The sequence below is a fragment of the Anser cygnoides genome, chromosome 2 (genome assembly GCF_040182565.1).
Source record: "Anser cygnoides isolate HZ-2024a breed goose chromosome 2, Taihu_goose_T2T_genome, whole genome shotgun sequence".
NCBI lineage: Eukaryota > Metazoa > Chordata > Aves > Anseriformes > Anatidae > Anser > Anser cygnoides.
The window spans coordinates 5,266,330-5,283,654 of NC_089874.1; the positions used below are offsets into that span (position 1 = coordinate 5,266,330).

At 43.7% G+C, this 17,325-nt stretch overlaps 1 protein-coding gene across 2 annotated transcripts in view; it reads left to right on the plus strand.

Moving 5' to 3' along the window:
• Positions 1 to 349: 349 nt before the first annotated feature.
• The window catches only part of CTDSPL (CTD small phosphatase like), a 78,212-nt gene continuing 61,236 nt past the window's right edge, over positions 350 to 17,325 (plus strand). The window contains exon 1 of one of the 2 annotated variants that reach the window (XM_048062258.2): positions 350 to 526. In XM_048062258.2, coding sequence (XP_047918215.1) covers positions 451 to 526 — 76 coding nt within the window. In that variant the 5' untranslated portion in view covers positions 350 to 450. The remainder of the gene's footprint in view (positions 527 to 17,325) is intronic. The other variant, XM_048062257.2, reaches the window with a different exon arrangement.

The following is a 17,325-nucleotide window of genomic DNA, read 5'->3' on the forward strand; positions in this document are numbered from 1 at the left end:
AGGAGGAAGAGGAGGAGGAGGAGGAGGAGGAAGGCGGCTGCGTGTGGCTGCGCGGCGGCAGCGCTCGGCGGGAGGCAGGGTTTGGGGTGTTTCGTTTTTTGGGGGGGGGGGTTGGTCTCACGCCCCCCCCCGGCCTTCCTCCTCCGTGGGGAATTGGCGCCTGGAGGAGGAGGAGGAGGGAGGAAGAGGAGGAGGAGGAGGAGGCAGCAGCAGTAGGGCCGGAGGGGCCCCATACGCGGTGCCCCCCCCCCCCCCCCCCCCCCTCCCCCCGCCTGGCTTCGTTCCTGGAGTGGTTTTTTTTCTTTCTTTTTTTTTTTTTTTTGAAATCTGCATATTGATTTTTAAACAAACAAACAACCCCCCCCCCCCCCCCGCACTCCCCCCCCACCTCGCAACGCCAGCTTCTGCCTCCGGGAGGGAAATAGCCGGGTGAAATCTCCCTCTGTTTCCATGGACAACCCGTCCATTATCACCCAGGTGACTAACCCCAAAGAGGAGGAGATCCTGTCCTGCGCTCAGGATAAAGGTGAGCCACCGAAATCTGCGCCGGGCGACCCCTGGGATCCCCCACCGACCCCTTCCCCCCCCCCCTGCCCGGAGCTCAGGGCGAGGTATGCCAGCACAGGGCTCTGCCAGGGGCTCGGGAATTGGGGGGGGGGGGGGGGAACAGGGGGGCTAATTAGTGGGTTGATTTCATTAAGCGCTCTCCTTTCGCGAGGGTCGGCGATGCAACTTCGGCTGGCTGTCAGTGCAGCGCGCACCCCGCTCGGGAAGGAAGGAAGGATACCTGCGCTGGGCTTGCTGGAAGGCTTTGAAACCTCAGCGCTTCTTTTTCCTCAAAAGAACGGGGAAGAAAAATAAAAAAACAACACCAAAAAAAAAAGGGGGATTTCTATCCTCCTTTCCTTTATTTCTCGCCGTCTCACGTTCGAGAATCTGTAGGGTTTTTTTTCCTAAAGCTACTTGCGCGCCGCCGAGAGAAATGTGGGCTGCTGCTGAGAGCTGGCGGTCGGAGCTGCTGGGCAGATAAACAGTTGTTGCTTGCGTAAAGCGTCGCGCTCGGGCTGCCTTTCGCTCCAAAATAAGATGAATCCAGCTTGGCCGAGGGAGCTGCTTCTCCTCCAAAGTCTAGACGTCGACGGGCGCCCTTAACCTCATTTCCTTTTGGAAGCTCGGAGGGGTCTCGGACTGAGCAGCCGCGTCCTGGCGGATCGCGCCCCGCGGTGCTGGCGGGATGAAGGTGCCGTGGAAGTGGCGTGGTTGGGGTCGTTGGGGATGGGGTGCTGGGTTTGGGAAGTGTTCTGGGCGTCAGGCTTGTGCTTTGTTGCAGGCAGTGTTGATAAGTGGGGGGGAAAGGGCAGAAATTGCTCGTGTGCGCAAGCAAAGCGTGTGGCGGTGTTGTCTGGGAGGCATGGTCGTAGACCTCCAAGTGGCCTGCTAGGAATGATAGGTTTCCCCCTAAAATCTGGGCTCTTGATACCCAGAGCGCTTCCATTTCTGTGTGGTTTATCACAGAAGTGGTGAGGGGTGGCTGGAGAAGTTGCTCCCGGTTACTTGCGACGAAAGGCTCGCATAAAGTCACGGTCCTCTCACCTCGTGCACGGTAACTGCAGGAGGATGGAGACAGATTTATTAGTATTTTTCAAATTGCGCCGTTAGGGACTTGAGAGGGGCGTTCTACCAAAAAAATATCGTTTGCTTTGGTACAGGAGCGCTCGCATAGCTCCCTTTTAGACTCCTAGCACTTGAGAAGTGATACTTCCACTCCGAGGCCTTGCTTGTCCCTGGAGACTTACGACGTTTTCTCCTTTCGGTGGTGCTGAGCGTGGGGTACCCGCAGCGGTGCAGGGCTGGTGCTGTGCGTGCGACATCTCCCCAGACCCATTTTGGAGCAGATTGATGTGACACGGTGCTCAGATGGTGCCGTGGTCTGAACGGCCTGTGTTATTGCAAGTGCTGGAGGGGCTTCATTAACAGTGCTGGCAGCTGGTTGGAGTCTGAATATAAAAAAAAAAAGCCAGTTGAGAGAAATCGGGGGGGAAAAATTGACAGCTGAAAATAAGAGTAAGCATCCCCATCAAACAAGTGTCTTCAGAGCCCTCAGTACAGCGAGCTGCGCTGCGTAGCGAAAATATGCATCTAACTTGCATAACTATGCAGTAACTTGCATAATACGCATTGTGTTCTTGCTGGTGGCTTGTCTGGAGCAGAAAATCACGATGGGCTTAATTGCATAGCAGGGGCCTTGCAGGCTGCGTGCGGGCGAGGGTGGGCTGGGGGGAGAGGGAGAAGGGTGGCTGGACTTTCACAGACCAGAGCCAACTTCAGCACGAGCTCGACACAGGAGGTAGATTATTTTTTGCTGTTTTTTTTTTTTTGTTTTGGATTGATTTTACTGCTTCGCAGCGTGGTAGTACGTGCTGTGCGATGGGACTCGGATCGTGCCGGAGCAACTTTTGCAGAAGGAGCGCTGCAAGTCTGCTTCCAGGGCTCGGGAAGGAGCGCTGCTGCCCTTACCTCTTCTGCTACAGGTTGTCCCGCTGCCGAGGCACGCAGCTTGCAAAAACCCATTGCATTACCTTCCCTGCGCCTGCTTTTCTGCGAGACTGCTGAAGTTTTAGCAGAGCCTCCAGGTCTGGTGAGCTGTGAGTGTCTGAAGCCGAGATGAACGGAGAGGCTCAGAAGCAGCGGTGCCCAGGGGGAGCGTGCGCTGCTAGCTCGGGCTGAGCCCAAATTATGGCACAAAATGGCTAACGCACATCGAGGCATAACGAATTAACCCTGGATTTAACTACTGCACGTATCGCCTGGGCCTGTGTTCGTCTGCAGTTTTGTGAGAGCGTGAATTACCGTAGCGCGGTGCTGTGTGAGCAAAGGCTGTCCAGCTTGATGAAAACCTGCTTCTCCCTGCGTTCAGCTTTTGGCTGCAGAAATGTGCTCCGGGATCCCGAGTGGCACGTAGTGGCTTCAGGAGTTGGGTTTTGTAGGGTTTGGGGGAGATTCCGTGGTGTTTCTTGTGACAAGTGGATTTTTTTTTCTTCTCCTTAAGCTGGAGAGAAGCAGTTTTACAATAGCAGGGTAGCTGCTAAATAATGTCTGTGTGTACCTGGAAGTGCTTTTTTTCTTTTCAATATTTCTGAAGCTTTTAATCAACTGTGAGTGCAGTGTTTAGCTTGACTCTGTTTGTTTTAAATCTGTATTTATGTTTTAAAAGGAGCATTACGTACAGTATATGCTCAATTACTTTCGTGGAAGGGAGGGAACACAGTTGGCAGGAGCTCTTTTCTCATCATGGGGCACTTCTGCTCTCTGTTTTTAAGTAAATATTGTGCTTTACAAATAAAAATGTCCAAATAGTTTTTTGCTAATCCAGGTGTATTAAAAATGGGCTTTTGAGATAAGTGAAGCTGTGATAACTCATTAAAGAGAAGCTTATTAATACTAAGGTGGAGCTATTTATTTTTAACAAATAGTCAAAATTGCAGAAAGTGGAAAAAAACAGGTCTTGGCACATGAACCATTCCTTAATATATTGCCACATGGTGGTGCACTGTATTTAGTTGTCTGTCAAAATGAAAGCTGAGCACAGAAAGTTGCTACAACCATATTTTATTATTATTATAATGTTTGCTTTGAAATGCATGTGGTGGTCATGCTCCTAGAGGATTTGGGCCCGTGTTTATGTCGTTACATTAGTTCTGGAAAATGTAAACTTATATTCTCCCATTTGGTGATCAAAAATATTCTCAGCATTAAATTTATGGAAAATATAATCCCCCCCCTTAGCTTTTTAAGTAAGGAAAACAGTCGTTTTTCACAGCATTATTTTATGTTGTGGTGATTTGGGCAAATTTGCCAACTTGAAGCATTAACAATACTTGTCACTAGAAAATAAAATGTGGACATAAGTATGTGAAAGGATGTGTTGTATCAGCAATTTATGTGAGCAATTAAGAAAATGTAAAGAAAAACTATAAAGAAAATCTAAATCTGACTCAGTATACTTAGCTTTGTAGATCAAATCAACTGTCTGTTTATTTTGCATTGAAAATATACAAATATTCAGTTGAACAGTGACCTCTAATGTACCAGTTAAATCTCTAGAAAGCCAAGCAATGATGACAGGCCTGTGCACTGAGTACAGCAGAGAGAGTGTGATCACAGGTGGGTAACAGGCAAGCAGCCCAAAGGAGTGAATCTCGCTATTTTTTTTTTTATCTATGTGCTTTGATTTGTTCCTCGTGGCTGATGCAAATTCTTGGTGTTTCCTTGTGGCTGGTTCAGCAGTAGCAATACCAACCCAGTCCTTGTAGAGGTACCCAGCCCTTCAAGCCATGGTGGTCTGTTTTTTGCCTTCAGGTATGTCCTTCTTGACTTCACTAGCATCTGTCTGTCAGCTGAGCATCTGTTTTCAGTTATTTAGAATACCTGACTGTTTTAGCGTGTCTACAAAAATGTGTTTTCTTCTGCCGTGAAGCATTTGGAAGAGGTCCACGTTGGAGCCTAAACCATTACCAATTTTTTAATGAACAGTGTAATTCCCCAAGGATGTTTTCACAAACAGGCAAACTTACTGTTTGGTTTTCCAATTTTATTCGAATGAAAAGGCAGTATTAATTATCATTTAAAACAACAAGCACTTAAGATCTAAAGTTAAAAGCCTATTTGAGAATGCAACCAGAACAAGTCTTTAATTGTATCTTCTGTAAGATACGTTTTGAAAATATCTAAAAATATTTAAAGAATCATTTTTGTTATTGCTTCATCAGGATTCAAAGTACTTAAACATTCAAAGATACATTAATGTCCTTGAGACGTTGTCTCAACAAATTTTTGTGATATTAACTACAGTATTTTTACTTTAATGTAGCGTTAAGAAATGGAAGTGAAAACCTCTTCGGCACCACATTGGAATGTGAATTGCTCACGGAGGGTAAAATTTTAAATCATTAACTAATGACATAGTTGTTACATGAAACCAGAGTAACCATACAGTAGGTTTTATGTTCCAGGGAGGCTGTAGTAACCTGTAGTAACCCAAGATTTGATTTAAGGTAGCAGTGAACAAGCTGAAGGGCACGGCAGTAACACGAAGGATAATTTACAGGAATATCTAGTATTTAGTGTCGGTAAGCTGCAATGTTATCATTTCGTCATATCATCTCAAATTCATATTCGTCTCAACGCAGTAATTTAACTTCAGAGTTCAGAAGTTTAATGTGCCTTAAAAAAAAAAAAACAGTTGACTCTACATTTTGTCAATTCAGCATTCAGAAATGCAAATAGCATTTTCGGAGATAATCAGTAAAACGCGGTGTGATCGATGCTGCACTTCGTCTTGCAGAATTTAATCTGACCACCACGAATATGCTTCCGGATAGCGTGTGTCTACATTTGTTTCTTCAAAGCGATACCAAACGAAAATGCTGGGAAAGTGAAAGCTGAGAGAAACGAAACTCACTTGTCCTGGTCAGTGTTGCTGAAAGGAGCCCTTCCCACTGCCTGCTAGATAGGCTTAACTCTTGCAGTCCTGTTTTCCTATTACATAATGCTTAATTTATGGATTTTGTTATCTTGTAAAACTCATAATTCACATACGAAAATGGCTACGGAGTTGTTCTAGCAAACATATTTTATGTATGTCGAATCTTGAATATTCACCCTGTAAACAAGTAGGCCTTTGTTTTTGCGATAAGTTTTTAGTCAGAAGAAGTTGGCAGTGACCACTGTGGTTGTCGGTCAGCGCTAGTTTCCATTGAAAATCCAGTTTCAGGCAGTCCTGGGTATGAAAACATTAATTTTGGGGGTGAAGTTACCCATTTCTCAACCCTACCCAATGAGGAGTTTCTTTGAGGTTGCTCAAAGATTCAGGGGGGTGAGCAGCAGAGGTGAGGGTAAGAAGAGGAGCCACGGGTGCTCTCCTAGTAACGTCGGCAGGACTTTGCCCACCTTGGTGGCTGTCTGTTTCCCCTCATCCCATGTTGTGTTTCCAGAAAGGAGCAGGAGTCCTACAAGCTGAGGTATGAGAGCTGATCAGCCGGCCTATTTAGGTGTTGAAAGGCCACCTCTGGACTGCCGGTGAGGGTTACGTGTTGGGTGACTCCTGCAGCAGCACAAACCTGACTGAAAAGTCCCACAGAAATCCCCCCAACCCTTCACGTGCCTGTTCTATTGAACAATGTTGATAAAAGCTTTATTTTCAGCGCTCGTCTTCCAGGCCAGGAACGGATGGGATGGCATGGTGGAGCTGGGGAGGGTTGGGTGTCAGTGGGGTTCGGTGCTTGGCTGCGCTTGGAGAGCTTTTAGTCAGGGGCGGCTGCGGGCAGGCGCAGGGGAAGGATGCCTTCTGTGCTGTGATGTACCCAGAGATATTTTTAAGACTTCCATATTGGAAATGTTAATCTCCTGTAAATTCTATTTTTGCCCGAGTTTGATGGGAGCTTGCTTTATTTTTACTTGGAGAGGGTTAAGGCGTAAAATGGACACAGATATGACAAATATGGAAAGCAGAAGGAGCATCGAAATAGAACAGTAAAAATCCTGTTCCAGGCACCCTGTCATATAATTTTGGCCTTCTGTATATTCTTAGAGTGTTTGCTACAAGTCCAAAAGATTTTCTAAATCAAAACAAGTCCTATATAGTCCGGTACTTTCAGTACCAGCCACTGCTTTGTGCCGTAGCTGGGATTTTTACCACTAATATCTGTAGATAAACCAGCAGGGAAGGTTGCACGCGTGGTGCCTACGTAAAGTTTGTAGGATTTAATCAGTGTGTTATCAGAGCAATCGCTTACATAAAAGTGCACGGCTTATTTTCTTTGTACAAGATGATAAAGTATGATTTATAAAAGAAAACCCCATTATTAGAAGTGATTGGCTGCACTAGAAACTAGAATTCTATTATATAGGAAATTTATTGCAAGCCAAATCTGAATAAATATATGGTAGACTTATATTCCAAGGATCTTGGGCTTTTAGAATGAGAGTTTTTTTCTGTATTTATTTTTGTGGAGAAGAACTATTAATCTCTTCTGAACCTCTACTAGTATTTTCAAAGCCTGACGGACAGGGCCAAATAAGATGCTGCAGGCTGTGTTTTGTGCAGAAGAACAGCAACCCCAAATGAAGGATGTCTGATCTGTCAAAAAGTACTGTGTATATAATTTCTAAGACTTTTTTTTTGGTTTAAAAAAAAAAATTCAGGGCACTTCAATAGAAAACACATACTTGGTGAATCTCAACCTGAATTTATGGAGTATATATTGGTGGTTTTGTTTCAAGCCAAGACATCTCTCCTGGGTAATGGACCAGTCAGTTCTGCCAGTGTTGTGTTTTTTTTTTTTCCGGCTACTGTTGCAGGGCCTCCTTATTTTCTTGGTAGAAAGTGATGTATTGATTTTTTTTTTTGTCACCTCCCTGCTCTCCCCCACCCCCAAAGCTCTCTTGCTTCCCGAGCTGGAGCCCAGGATTCCCTGCAGAATTCGCAGCAGAACAAATCTTGCCCTTTCCTTGTCTGCTGCAACCAGCAGTGAAACTTTAACCTTTCCTATTTCGTGATTTGCAAGGCTGTCATCTCCCTGGTACAGCACTTCTCTCCTGGCTCTGGCAGTGAGGGGTAGAGACATCTCCAGAGCCAGGAAGGAGCTCCTGGCATCACAAAACAAAGCTGTTAGCAAGGATTAGTGCCACAGCAGATGGACATCTGTAGAAGAATCAAGTCGTGTAGGTCTGAAGGAAGGTTTGAAGGTGAATTTTTGTGAAGGTATGAATTTTATACGTAGTTGTTCCAGGCATGCATGTAAGAATTTGCATGCACTGCTGCTTTTTTGTTCACAAAAGCTGATGTGTGCATACGCACGTTTGAGTATCTGCATCCTCGCAATGGATACCAATGAACGCGTGTACGTGAGGTTATTTGAGATCTAACTATCAGAAAGCTTTAGTAAAGTTAAAAATGGTGGGTGTAGGTCTCAAAGTTGTTTTGCAGTCTCAGGTTCGCTTGAATCGTCAAGTTGGCAAGTTTTCCTTAGTGCTAGCTCAGATGAAAGCACTCTGTGAAGGAGTGGTCATTAGTGACACATTCCTAGAAGATATTTAATAATTTATCCATACTTCTGCCAAGCACATTGAAAGATCTAATATTTACCACCTGGAGGAGAAAGGCAATTTTAAGATAATAGCAGATCTCAATAAACTCTCATGAAAGCCTTACAAATCTAAAAAAACGAGGTTTATAGGGCTTTGTGTAAACTAAAAATAGTTAGATACAAGTTCACAATTTGAGGAATGCAGTGTAAAGCAAAATGTTTCAGGAGAAAAGTTTAAACAAATATTTTATGGGGATTTTTGGAGTGAACCTTTGATTTTTATTTTTAATTATCTCCCTTGCTGTATTTTGCATTCTTTCCTTTTTTATTCTCATCTTAAGTTTCTGGATTACACCAGCTGCCTCTTCATTCTCTAATGGTGCTGAGGTTTGAGGGGCTCAGAGACGTTTGGTGCTGCTGGTTGTCTGTGTCAGGGATGGTTCTGCTATGAGAAATGATGGGAGGTGTTTGAGGAGGGAGATGGTGTAGCCATGAGGAACTTCTGAAACGTTTGCATGGCCAGGCTGGCCCTGGCAAATTGGCCAAAGCGGTGTAGAAGAGAGATCCTCTGCATTTCTGAACTATTAAAATCTAGTGAGGTAAAGATCTTGGTCTTGTCTGATGCAGGATCACTGCTACAGCATGGCAGCTTTGGCTCTTAAAGCAGAGACATTTATTTCTTCTGTTTCCTTTTTTAAAATCATATAAAAACCTCGAGTGAATATTGTGCTGTGTTGAAAGGGAGGAGATGCATGAAAAGTAACGAAAGAGTAAGGATGCTAGGGCTTTTTCCATCATACAGCATGCCTTCAGAAATAAAGACAGAACATCCAATTTGGCGAAAAGGAGCTGTTTGCTCATGCACCTGTATAATCCTTGGGAAGACTGGTTGCCAGAATAATTTACCTGGGAATTCCTAAACGGGATTAACTGACTGCAGTTTGCATTTACACCAACAAAAATAGTATTGTAAAGGTACTGATTGCATTCCAGCACATGAATTGTCACCCACCAGTTAGGGAAGGAGGAGAAAATACCTTTATGTAAACACCAACTGAATATGTCAAGTATCTGAAGTCACGTTCCTTGTGAACTTGCGCCCGGGGTTCCTGTGTGATGGGCTGTGCGCGCTGGAAGATGATTCCCTTCGCCAAGCCGCTCGTTGGCCGGCGGCCAGTTCTCCTGCCTCTAATGATATGAAGCTGGTCGTGTTGAGAATCAGTAAGTTGCGAGGTTTGGAAAGAGGGCGGGGGTTCTGCGTTCACTGGGGAATCAAAAAAAAAAAAAAAAAGGAAAGAAAAGCAAAAGAGTGCTGAATGCAGTCTTCATCGCAATTCATTTGCTAATTACAAATTGACATCAATTGAAAAGTCCCAGAAGGAGGAGGTTTACAACATAACTGTAAAACAATTTGCATCAGTGTAGAGGTCTGTAAAGTGCTTATCCACAAAGGAATGAGATTTTAAGTGGATTTGTTTAATCGGGTTTATCATGAGCACATAGTTGTTGGACTTTTTTTTCCTCACTTGAAAATTTTTCCGTCTTTCTGGAAGATTCCCTCTTGTGTTGAGATTAAAGATGTCAAGGAAGCAAGTATGGTGAAGTTTAATGGAGAATGAAAGTGAAACAAATAAAAAGAAACTTCCTTAATTGTGTAGTGTACTGAAGACCTAAATGTTTTTGTCTCCAGATTATCACGATAAAACCGACAATGTAAGGCAAACTGCGCCCTGAAATTCAAATAATTTTTATTCTGCCTCGTAAGAAATTTTGAAAGCCTCCAGCAAATTCTTGCTGTCTACTGAAAAGGATGCTAACAACATAGATATACTACCTGACCAACTAGTATTATTACAAAGGGCCCTCGCTGTTAGCATTCTGATCTTTTTTTCCCCCCTCTAAGGCTTGCTGGTGGCCAACACGTTGCCCTGCAGTCCTCCAGTTGCTGCCACTCTTTCTTTTTTAAACATGTCATGGCAGGAACAGGGTCGAACAAAACCGGGAATGAAACCTGGCAGTTTTGAAGCAGGAATCTGTTCAGGTTTCATTCCTGTATTTACATGTTGTACTATCACTGCTGCAGTTTCCTATAAATCACCTTTTTTAGCATCACTCTGGTAGGCAAATGAGCTCCGAGAGATGAGTTTTTAGAGATGTCACTACCTGTTGTCTTGGTAGTGATGGATTCTGTTCCATGCCCTTAAATCAAACCTTCTTTGTCTTCGAATGTAATAACTAAATACTGTTATGCCTCAAGTTATGGAACTGTAGTTTTATTAAAAGGAGAAAAAGAAGCTGTTTCGGACAAAACCTGTCCCAGATGCGAGAACAACGTTAATGCACTCCGGAGGGCCAGGTGCCGCTAGGTTCGTCAGTAAGGGACTGTGCCCGTTGGATGCTGAGAGGCGCTCGGTGACTGCTCTGCCACATTTCAAGAAAAGATGAGATCAGAAGGAGGTTTTGCTATTTTTTCTTTTTTTTTATTTTTTCTTTTTTTGGAGGTTTTTCTATTCAAAGTATCCTTTCAGAAAATGTCCTAAATAGAAAGAATGAAGCTCTGCCACTCCATTTTGCAGTGTGTAATATGCTAGAATGAGCCCCGAGGTGCAGAAATGAAGGTTGACCTTGTGCTATTGTGGTGCTGTTCAAACAAAATTTGCACAGGTTTGGAGTTCTTCGTGCACCAGATGGTTTCGATTCCTCCCCCACAACCCAAAAGTAATTCTTTCACCCAAGTCTGTTCACATAACACTGGTAATCTTTACTAATTATATATCCTAAAATACTCACTGGAGCTTTGTGACATAAAACACGATTCCCCTCTGCTCCTAAAAATAAAGCAACAAAACAAACAGTAATAACAGCAGAGATGTAAGACAAAAAAAAAGAAACCAATCATGAAAATCTGAGTGAGAAGGCAATGTTGAGATGATGCCCAGAGGGGCATAGCAGTGTGATTTTTAGCGAGGTAACCTGGTGCTCGCCCTGCACAAAACTCCCTCCAACCCCCTGAGAAAACGGGATGCCAGCATACAAGGATATGCGTTTGGTTGAGTAGTGTTTGCACTAAAACAGAAGTAAGGTGTGTTCTGTTTTTGAGAATGTCTTCAGTGGATGCTAAAGGAAGATAAAAACATGCTGCTTTTCCAAACAAGAAAAATAATATATATATATATATAATTGTGGAGATGATTTCCTCAAGTAACAAAAGGCTCTCTTCTGTTCTGCTAATAAGGTCAGCTGAAGATTTCTGGTTTGGATAATAAGGTCTCCGTTTTGAATGGATAATGATTTTGACTGGAAAACAGGGTCACAGTTTTCACCTTTTTAATAGCTGGTTAGGTGATAGTCAGCTAGCTGGCTGTTGGGAGGTATTTTACAGGAGTAAATGGGCTTTCTTGCTTTAATTAAGACCATATGTGTACAGCAGCTGTGATTCCCTGGGAATCTGTATCTTACATTTTCAGTTAAATAGCTGATAAAATGTAGTTGTAGAGAGGATGACCAAGTCCAGAAGGCAAATGTCTTTGAAAGTAGTTTGTCTTTTGCTTCCTATTTCTTCATATAGAGCAGCCAAATATTTCTTCAGGTTGCATAGCCTATTGCTACAAGAGAATAAACACTGGATATTTGTCTGTATCTGATAAGACTGCTGTTTGGACCCAGTATTCAGAAACACTTTCTTTATAAATCTCAAGTTCACTAAGTGGCAAAACACCAAAAAATTCTCTTTTCTTTGCGAAGCTTTCATGGATTAACGTCTCTGTAAACAGCTGGCTTGCATGTTAAATAATAATAAAAATGTATTGAGCAACAGAGTTGAAGATGAACATGGTAAATTCTTGATTTATGGTCTGTTTCAGTGAAAGGGAGCAGGCAGCATTTACTAGAGAGGTCACTTTATAATTCTTCTAGAAAAAAAAAATTAAAACATGTCAAGTAAATGGAGCAGCATAAGGACTCAGATGCTTGACCTGAAGATACTTCTTTGGTAATGTCTTGGCGAAATCTAACGCTAGCACCCTTCTCTCTGGAAAACATCGCTTCTATTCATATCACTTCCCAGAGGCCAAATGTAGTCCTTGGAACGCTAACAGGAAAAAAAATATCATTCTGCTTGTAAACTGTGACCTGCCTTTTGGTCGGAGTGCCCAAATCTGCCACTCCTGTTGTTGCTGTCAGACCACATGCAATTAGCCGTGCCTTGCGCGGAGCCAGGAGGCGGCTCGGGGCCCGTGCACTCGCTGCCCGGTGCTGCAAGTGGGCTGCTGATGGCTTTTTTTGGGCTGTTTGTTCCCAAACACCACCTGTGTACTGCTTTCAGGCTTCCCGTGCTTTTTGAGGAGAAGCTGAGCCAGATGTTCTGTTGTGCTTCGGCTGAGGACGCGTGACCAGAAGAGATGCTGTACTGCTCATCTCGGATGCTGTTAATTTTGCACTATTCTCTCGGAAACATGGCTTTCAGCTGTCACTAGTATTTTAATTACAGTCATTTACCTTGCTTGGAGGAGTCTTAAATAGTGCAGTGCTTACATATCTGGTAGAATATTCTCGGTCAGATGCACAAACTGTTGCTAGCAGCTCTGGAAGCCTTTTTGTGACTGAAAAATGGAAGTGTTGCTGTGCCTTCCAGGTGGTCAGGACCAGGAGAATTTTCCTCGATTCGTTTGATAAATCTGGAGGTCAGAGCCTCTTCCAGTTTGTTCAGTATAAAACGAGCACGTGGCTTTGTTGTGTGTGCACCCGAACAAGGTGGTTTTGTTTTAATCATCTGTTGTGTAGAGGTCTGCTTTAGGGCGACGTGAGCTGAGTCCTGGGGCCTCCATGAAAAGCAAGGGCATATGTGCAGCTTTTCTCTGACCTCTCTCCTCAGTTGTGAGTAAAGTAAAGTGGAATGGCGTTCAAAATCCCAATTTCATAACTTTGTCCAGGCGCTGTGCAGGCCGCGGGGGTGCCTGGCTGCACCGCAGGGTGGCCGGAGACACGGAGGTGCCCGGCTTATCTTTAGCCTCATCTTCAGAGAAAGGATGAAAAGAGGGAAAACTCGGCAAAAATTTTCCACGGGTATCGGTGGCGTTCAGCTTCTCTAAGTTTAGCAGCCTTGGGGGTGGTGGTTAAAACGGGCTCTCCAGTGGTGAACCCGTTCTGAAGAGCGTTGGGTAGTGTGGGCCTGCAGCGGGCTGGGAGTCCGTCCGCGCCCCAGCATCCACCGTACCCCACTCAATTTAATCAGTAATTTAATAAAATGTGGAAGAGATTTACCAACTTTCCCTCACCGATAAGCTTTGGCCAGCATTTTCACGTTGCAGTTTCTGGAGGTTGGAGTCACGCTGAAGTCACATCGCGATCCTCCACAGAGGCAAACCTGACGCCGGCATCAGCAGGGGCTGTTGTTCTGCCACTGTGGAGAAACTTCTCCTTGTGTCTGTCAGGCAGCCAGGAGAACAATATAGAGGGTTATGGAAAGGCTGCATTATTCCGGGGGCCTTTCTGGCGGTGTCCACTGTTCCTATACAATGCTAACGAACCTGAAAAGCTGCAAGGGAATTTGATGAAGTATCACCTCTTCTAATTCCGTCTCTGATGTATTTTGGCAGCTGGCTTCCTGAGTGAGTAGCCCCAACGTTTTATATGCTCACCCTTCAGCGTTTCTACAGAAGCTTAAAAATCTGTTTTAACTGTCTGGTTCTGAATTAAGTGTACTTGCAAATTCATGATCCTTTGCATAGTTATCTATGAAAAGTCGTTCTAACAAGCTTTTAGTTCCCTGCTCTTCTGAAATCTCCAGCATTGAAGGTAAGGTATGAAAAGGGAGGGGGGTTCCTGTTAAAGTTGGTTACATGGGAGGAAATAGGGTTGTGTGAAATACAGGAGTATTTGAGGGGATGCAGACTGGTGTCGTCCCATACACCTGTTGATAGTCCAGGACACTGCTCAGGAAAAAGTCTGAAGTCTACATCCCATTAAAAAAATAAATATCCTTCTCTTTTAAGATGTACATTCAGGAAGCGTACATACACTGTGCTCATAGCAAAATGATTTTTTTTCATTGCTCTATAGAGCTAAGACTGTTTCTGTGTTTTTCTGAGTTTCATTGGACTTGCACTGCCAATGTCTGGGTCCCAGTTTGCTCTCAGCAGTGGGGCAGGAGCTGGGCAGAGCTGTGGGATCCTGCCTGGAACAGGGGATCTCAGCCCTGCTCTGCTCGCAGCACTCCTACACCTGCTTGCAGCAGGAATACGGGAGAGAATGAGGGGTTTAACAACGTTGTAACTGTTCAGTGGTGATGATTCGGGGTAGATACGATCGTCGTTCAGTGTATTAAACGTGCTCTCCTAAAGCAAAATGTTCTGGGTGACAGATACTCCAGTTTCTTCAAAGGTAACTGTAGGGTCTGATAGGAAGTACCCCTGTAAAGCATGGATGTAAAACACCTGTAACTTCACTTGTGTTGACTTTGTTGCTCTAGAAACCATTCTTGTAAGATCAGTGCTTCACAGGTCTTCTTCTAGAACCTCCCTTCACATCCCTATTTCCCACCTTCCTCCTCCTGTGAACTTCAAGCTGTAAAATTTTGGATCCTTGTCTCATCCTGCAGGTATGTGCGGCTTGGCAGCTGGACAGGACTTTGTTTGTGAGAGCTTAAGCTCTTAGTTCAAGGGGAGTCATTTTAACACAGGTACTTGCTATGCGTTTTGGGTTGGGACAGTGGATTTACAGCCAAGGGCCCGATTAAATCAATCTGTAAGCTCAGCTGTCTGCTCAGTGGTATGATTTTAATGGCCCTGTTCTCTGATATTAAGGATGAAACTTAGCTCCCTGCCGAAGCTTGGCACAGTAAGATTCATGATGCAAGTTTGCGATTCAGTAAATATTTACAAGGCATTTAGCCATTACACTCTTCCCCCTTTTTCTGTGATCAATGATTAACAAGGTGGTATTTTATTTCTGCTGGCACGCTGAGGTATTGCGCTAACTCTGCTATTAATGTCCAAGGAAGTAATTTAAGGGAATGAGGATGCCTAAATAGAAAGGATCTGAAAGAAAAAAAAAAAAAAAAAAGGCTGGTATTTCTGGGGTATAAGCAGAAAACGGAGAAAAAGGAGAATAAGGCAGCTGGCGTGAAGCTGGAGGAAAGATGACTGAAGGCTTTTAAAAATTCAGTCTGATGTAAATGTCAGTTTAGAAAAAAATCACCTTTCAGGTGTCATACAAGCCCTTTTTAGGTTTTCTTATTTGGCAATATCGTTTTTCAAGATTAAAACACTGAGCTTTAATTTTCTGCTACATGAAAAAAAGAAAAAAGAAAAGGCTTATTGTTCATTTGAGGCTGGCAGACTAATGTTAGAGAGGGATTTTGTGGCTTTATTTTTCAGTGCTATCTTCTTAACCCTTTAATGTGATTTCAGCAGTTGGAAATATTTGTGTGCGCTTCTTTAGATATCTGTTAGTTGCTGCATATGTGTACAGGACCACAGAGTGTACTACGGAGGTGAATGCCAGTGCTCAGCCCTGTGGCTCCATACAGCAGCTGAGGATGGAAGGGACACCTGCAGGTCCCTGTGCAAAGGAATAACAAAATGCTTGTTTATCCAGTGTCTCTCTTTTTTTTTTTTTTTCTTTTGCTCTTCTCTAGAAGAAACAAAATCCCGCTCTCAAAGCTGTTGTCTCACAAAGTCGCACTACGTGTCAAGCTTAAGGCTGTGAGCCACTGATGAGAATGGCAGCTGAGGACCTTTGAAAGGGATATTCCTACTTCCCAGCACCCTTTCGTTAGGGATTTGACATGGTGGTTCTTGAGAGGGTGTGGGCAACTAGCATGTATTTCCTAAAAGGCTTAGTAATTCGCTCATGAACTCTTTTTAATTGCCCAGTGACACATTCAGAAAATTTGGATGAGGGTGAAGACAAAGGCAGAATCTGCTGTGTGTCGGACTGGCAAATGCCAGTTTTACATCTTGAGCATGTTAGGGTGGGGGCTGTTGTGCTGTGCGTTAGGATGATAGCTGCAGCATAAAAGGTAGGAAATAGGAAGCAAACTTCTATGGGAATAGCGCTTGCATCTGTTCAGCACAGTAAAAGCCTAAGCAGTGTAAAAGCCTGGTCTCTTAGGTAAGCTAGAAACAGGTGAGCTTAAAAGATACTGTTAATAGAAATGTTATGTTGGTTCCTGTTTCAAATAGAGCAACAGTATGTTCTTTCTTAAAAAGCAAACAAAACTCCCCAAAAATGAAGAATAAAATGAACCTTCTTGGCTTTCCTATACCCGCTTTGAGGCCATCCTACAAAATACGCAGGGATGCTTAGCTGCAGTTGTAGACAAACAGTTTTTGTGTATGTATTCATGTGAAGGTCACAGTGCTATCAGCTCGCCTTTTCAAAGATGGAAAGGGAAAGAATGAGCTCGTTACAATTATTATTTTTAACTCCTTGACAGCTGTGGTCCTAACTGTGTAACGGTCTCATTCCTGAGTAGTTTGCTGTTGTCACACAGTGTAATCCTGAAATCACCTTCTGTTTTCCGGGATTTAAAATTCATATGAGTTCTTTTTGCTTTTAAAATTCAACCTTCTTTGTGGCAGAAGTTGACCGTTCATAATAACCCGCAGCAATTTGGCATGGCAGCGTGATACCTTTTCTGTAAAAACACACAGAAGCTGAACGTACAGGATCTCAGTGAGCAGTTACAATAGTGTCTGTATGCGGTATGGTGTGAGTGTGAAAAAGCTTTGGGGCTTTGTCACTGCTCTGCCAAAAAATACGCCAAGGACTTTACTGGTGCCAGGTAGTCGCAGTCTCCCTCCAGAAATGGCATGGCGATCCGTAATCAGCTCAGTGTTCATGAACAAAAAACTTAGATATTGGGTTACTTTTAAATAACTTGCCGTCTCACAACGTTTTTTTCATTTTTCTGTGCATTACTTATTTTTTTCCAAATGTATAGAGATTTCAATAGATTATGGGATTGTAGCGTAAGGTGATGACGTGCAGACTTCATGGGGAGAGAGAAAGTTGGGTTTTAAGAGGACAGCAACAACATCTGAAGAGCGTGTTGGTTTGGGGCACCATTTCAACCTTTCATTAGTACTGCCTCTTCTTGTCTGTGCCAGTTCCTTTCCTCACCAGGAGGTTCTGCAGGGCACAGAAGAGACACAAATTTCAGGCTGGAGTTTGTATCCTTCAAAACTTACATCGTTACTCCAATAAACAGTTACTGATACTTGCAGTTAGCCTCCTT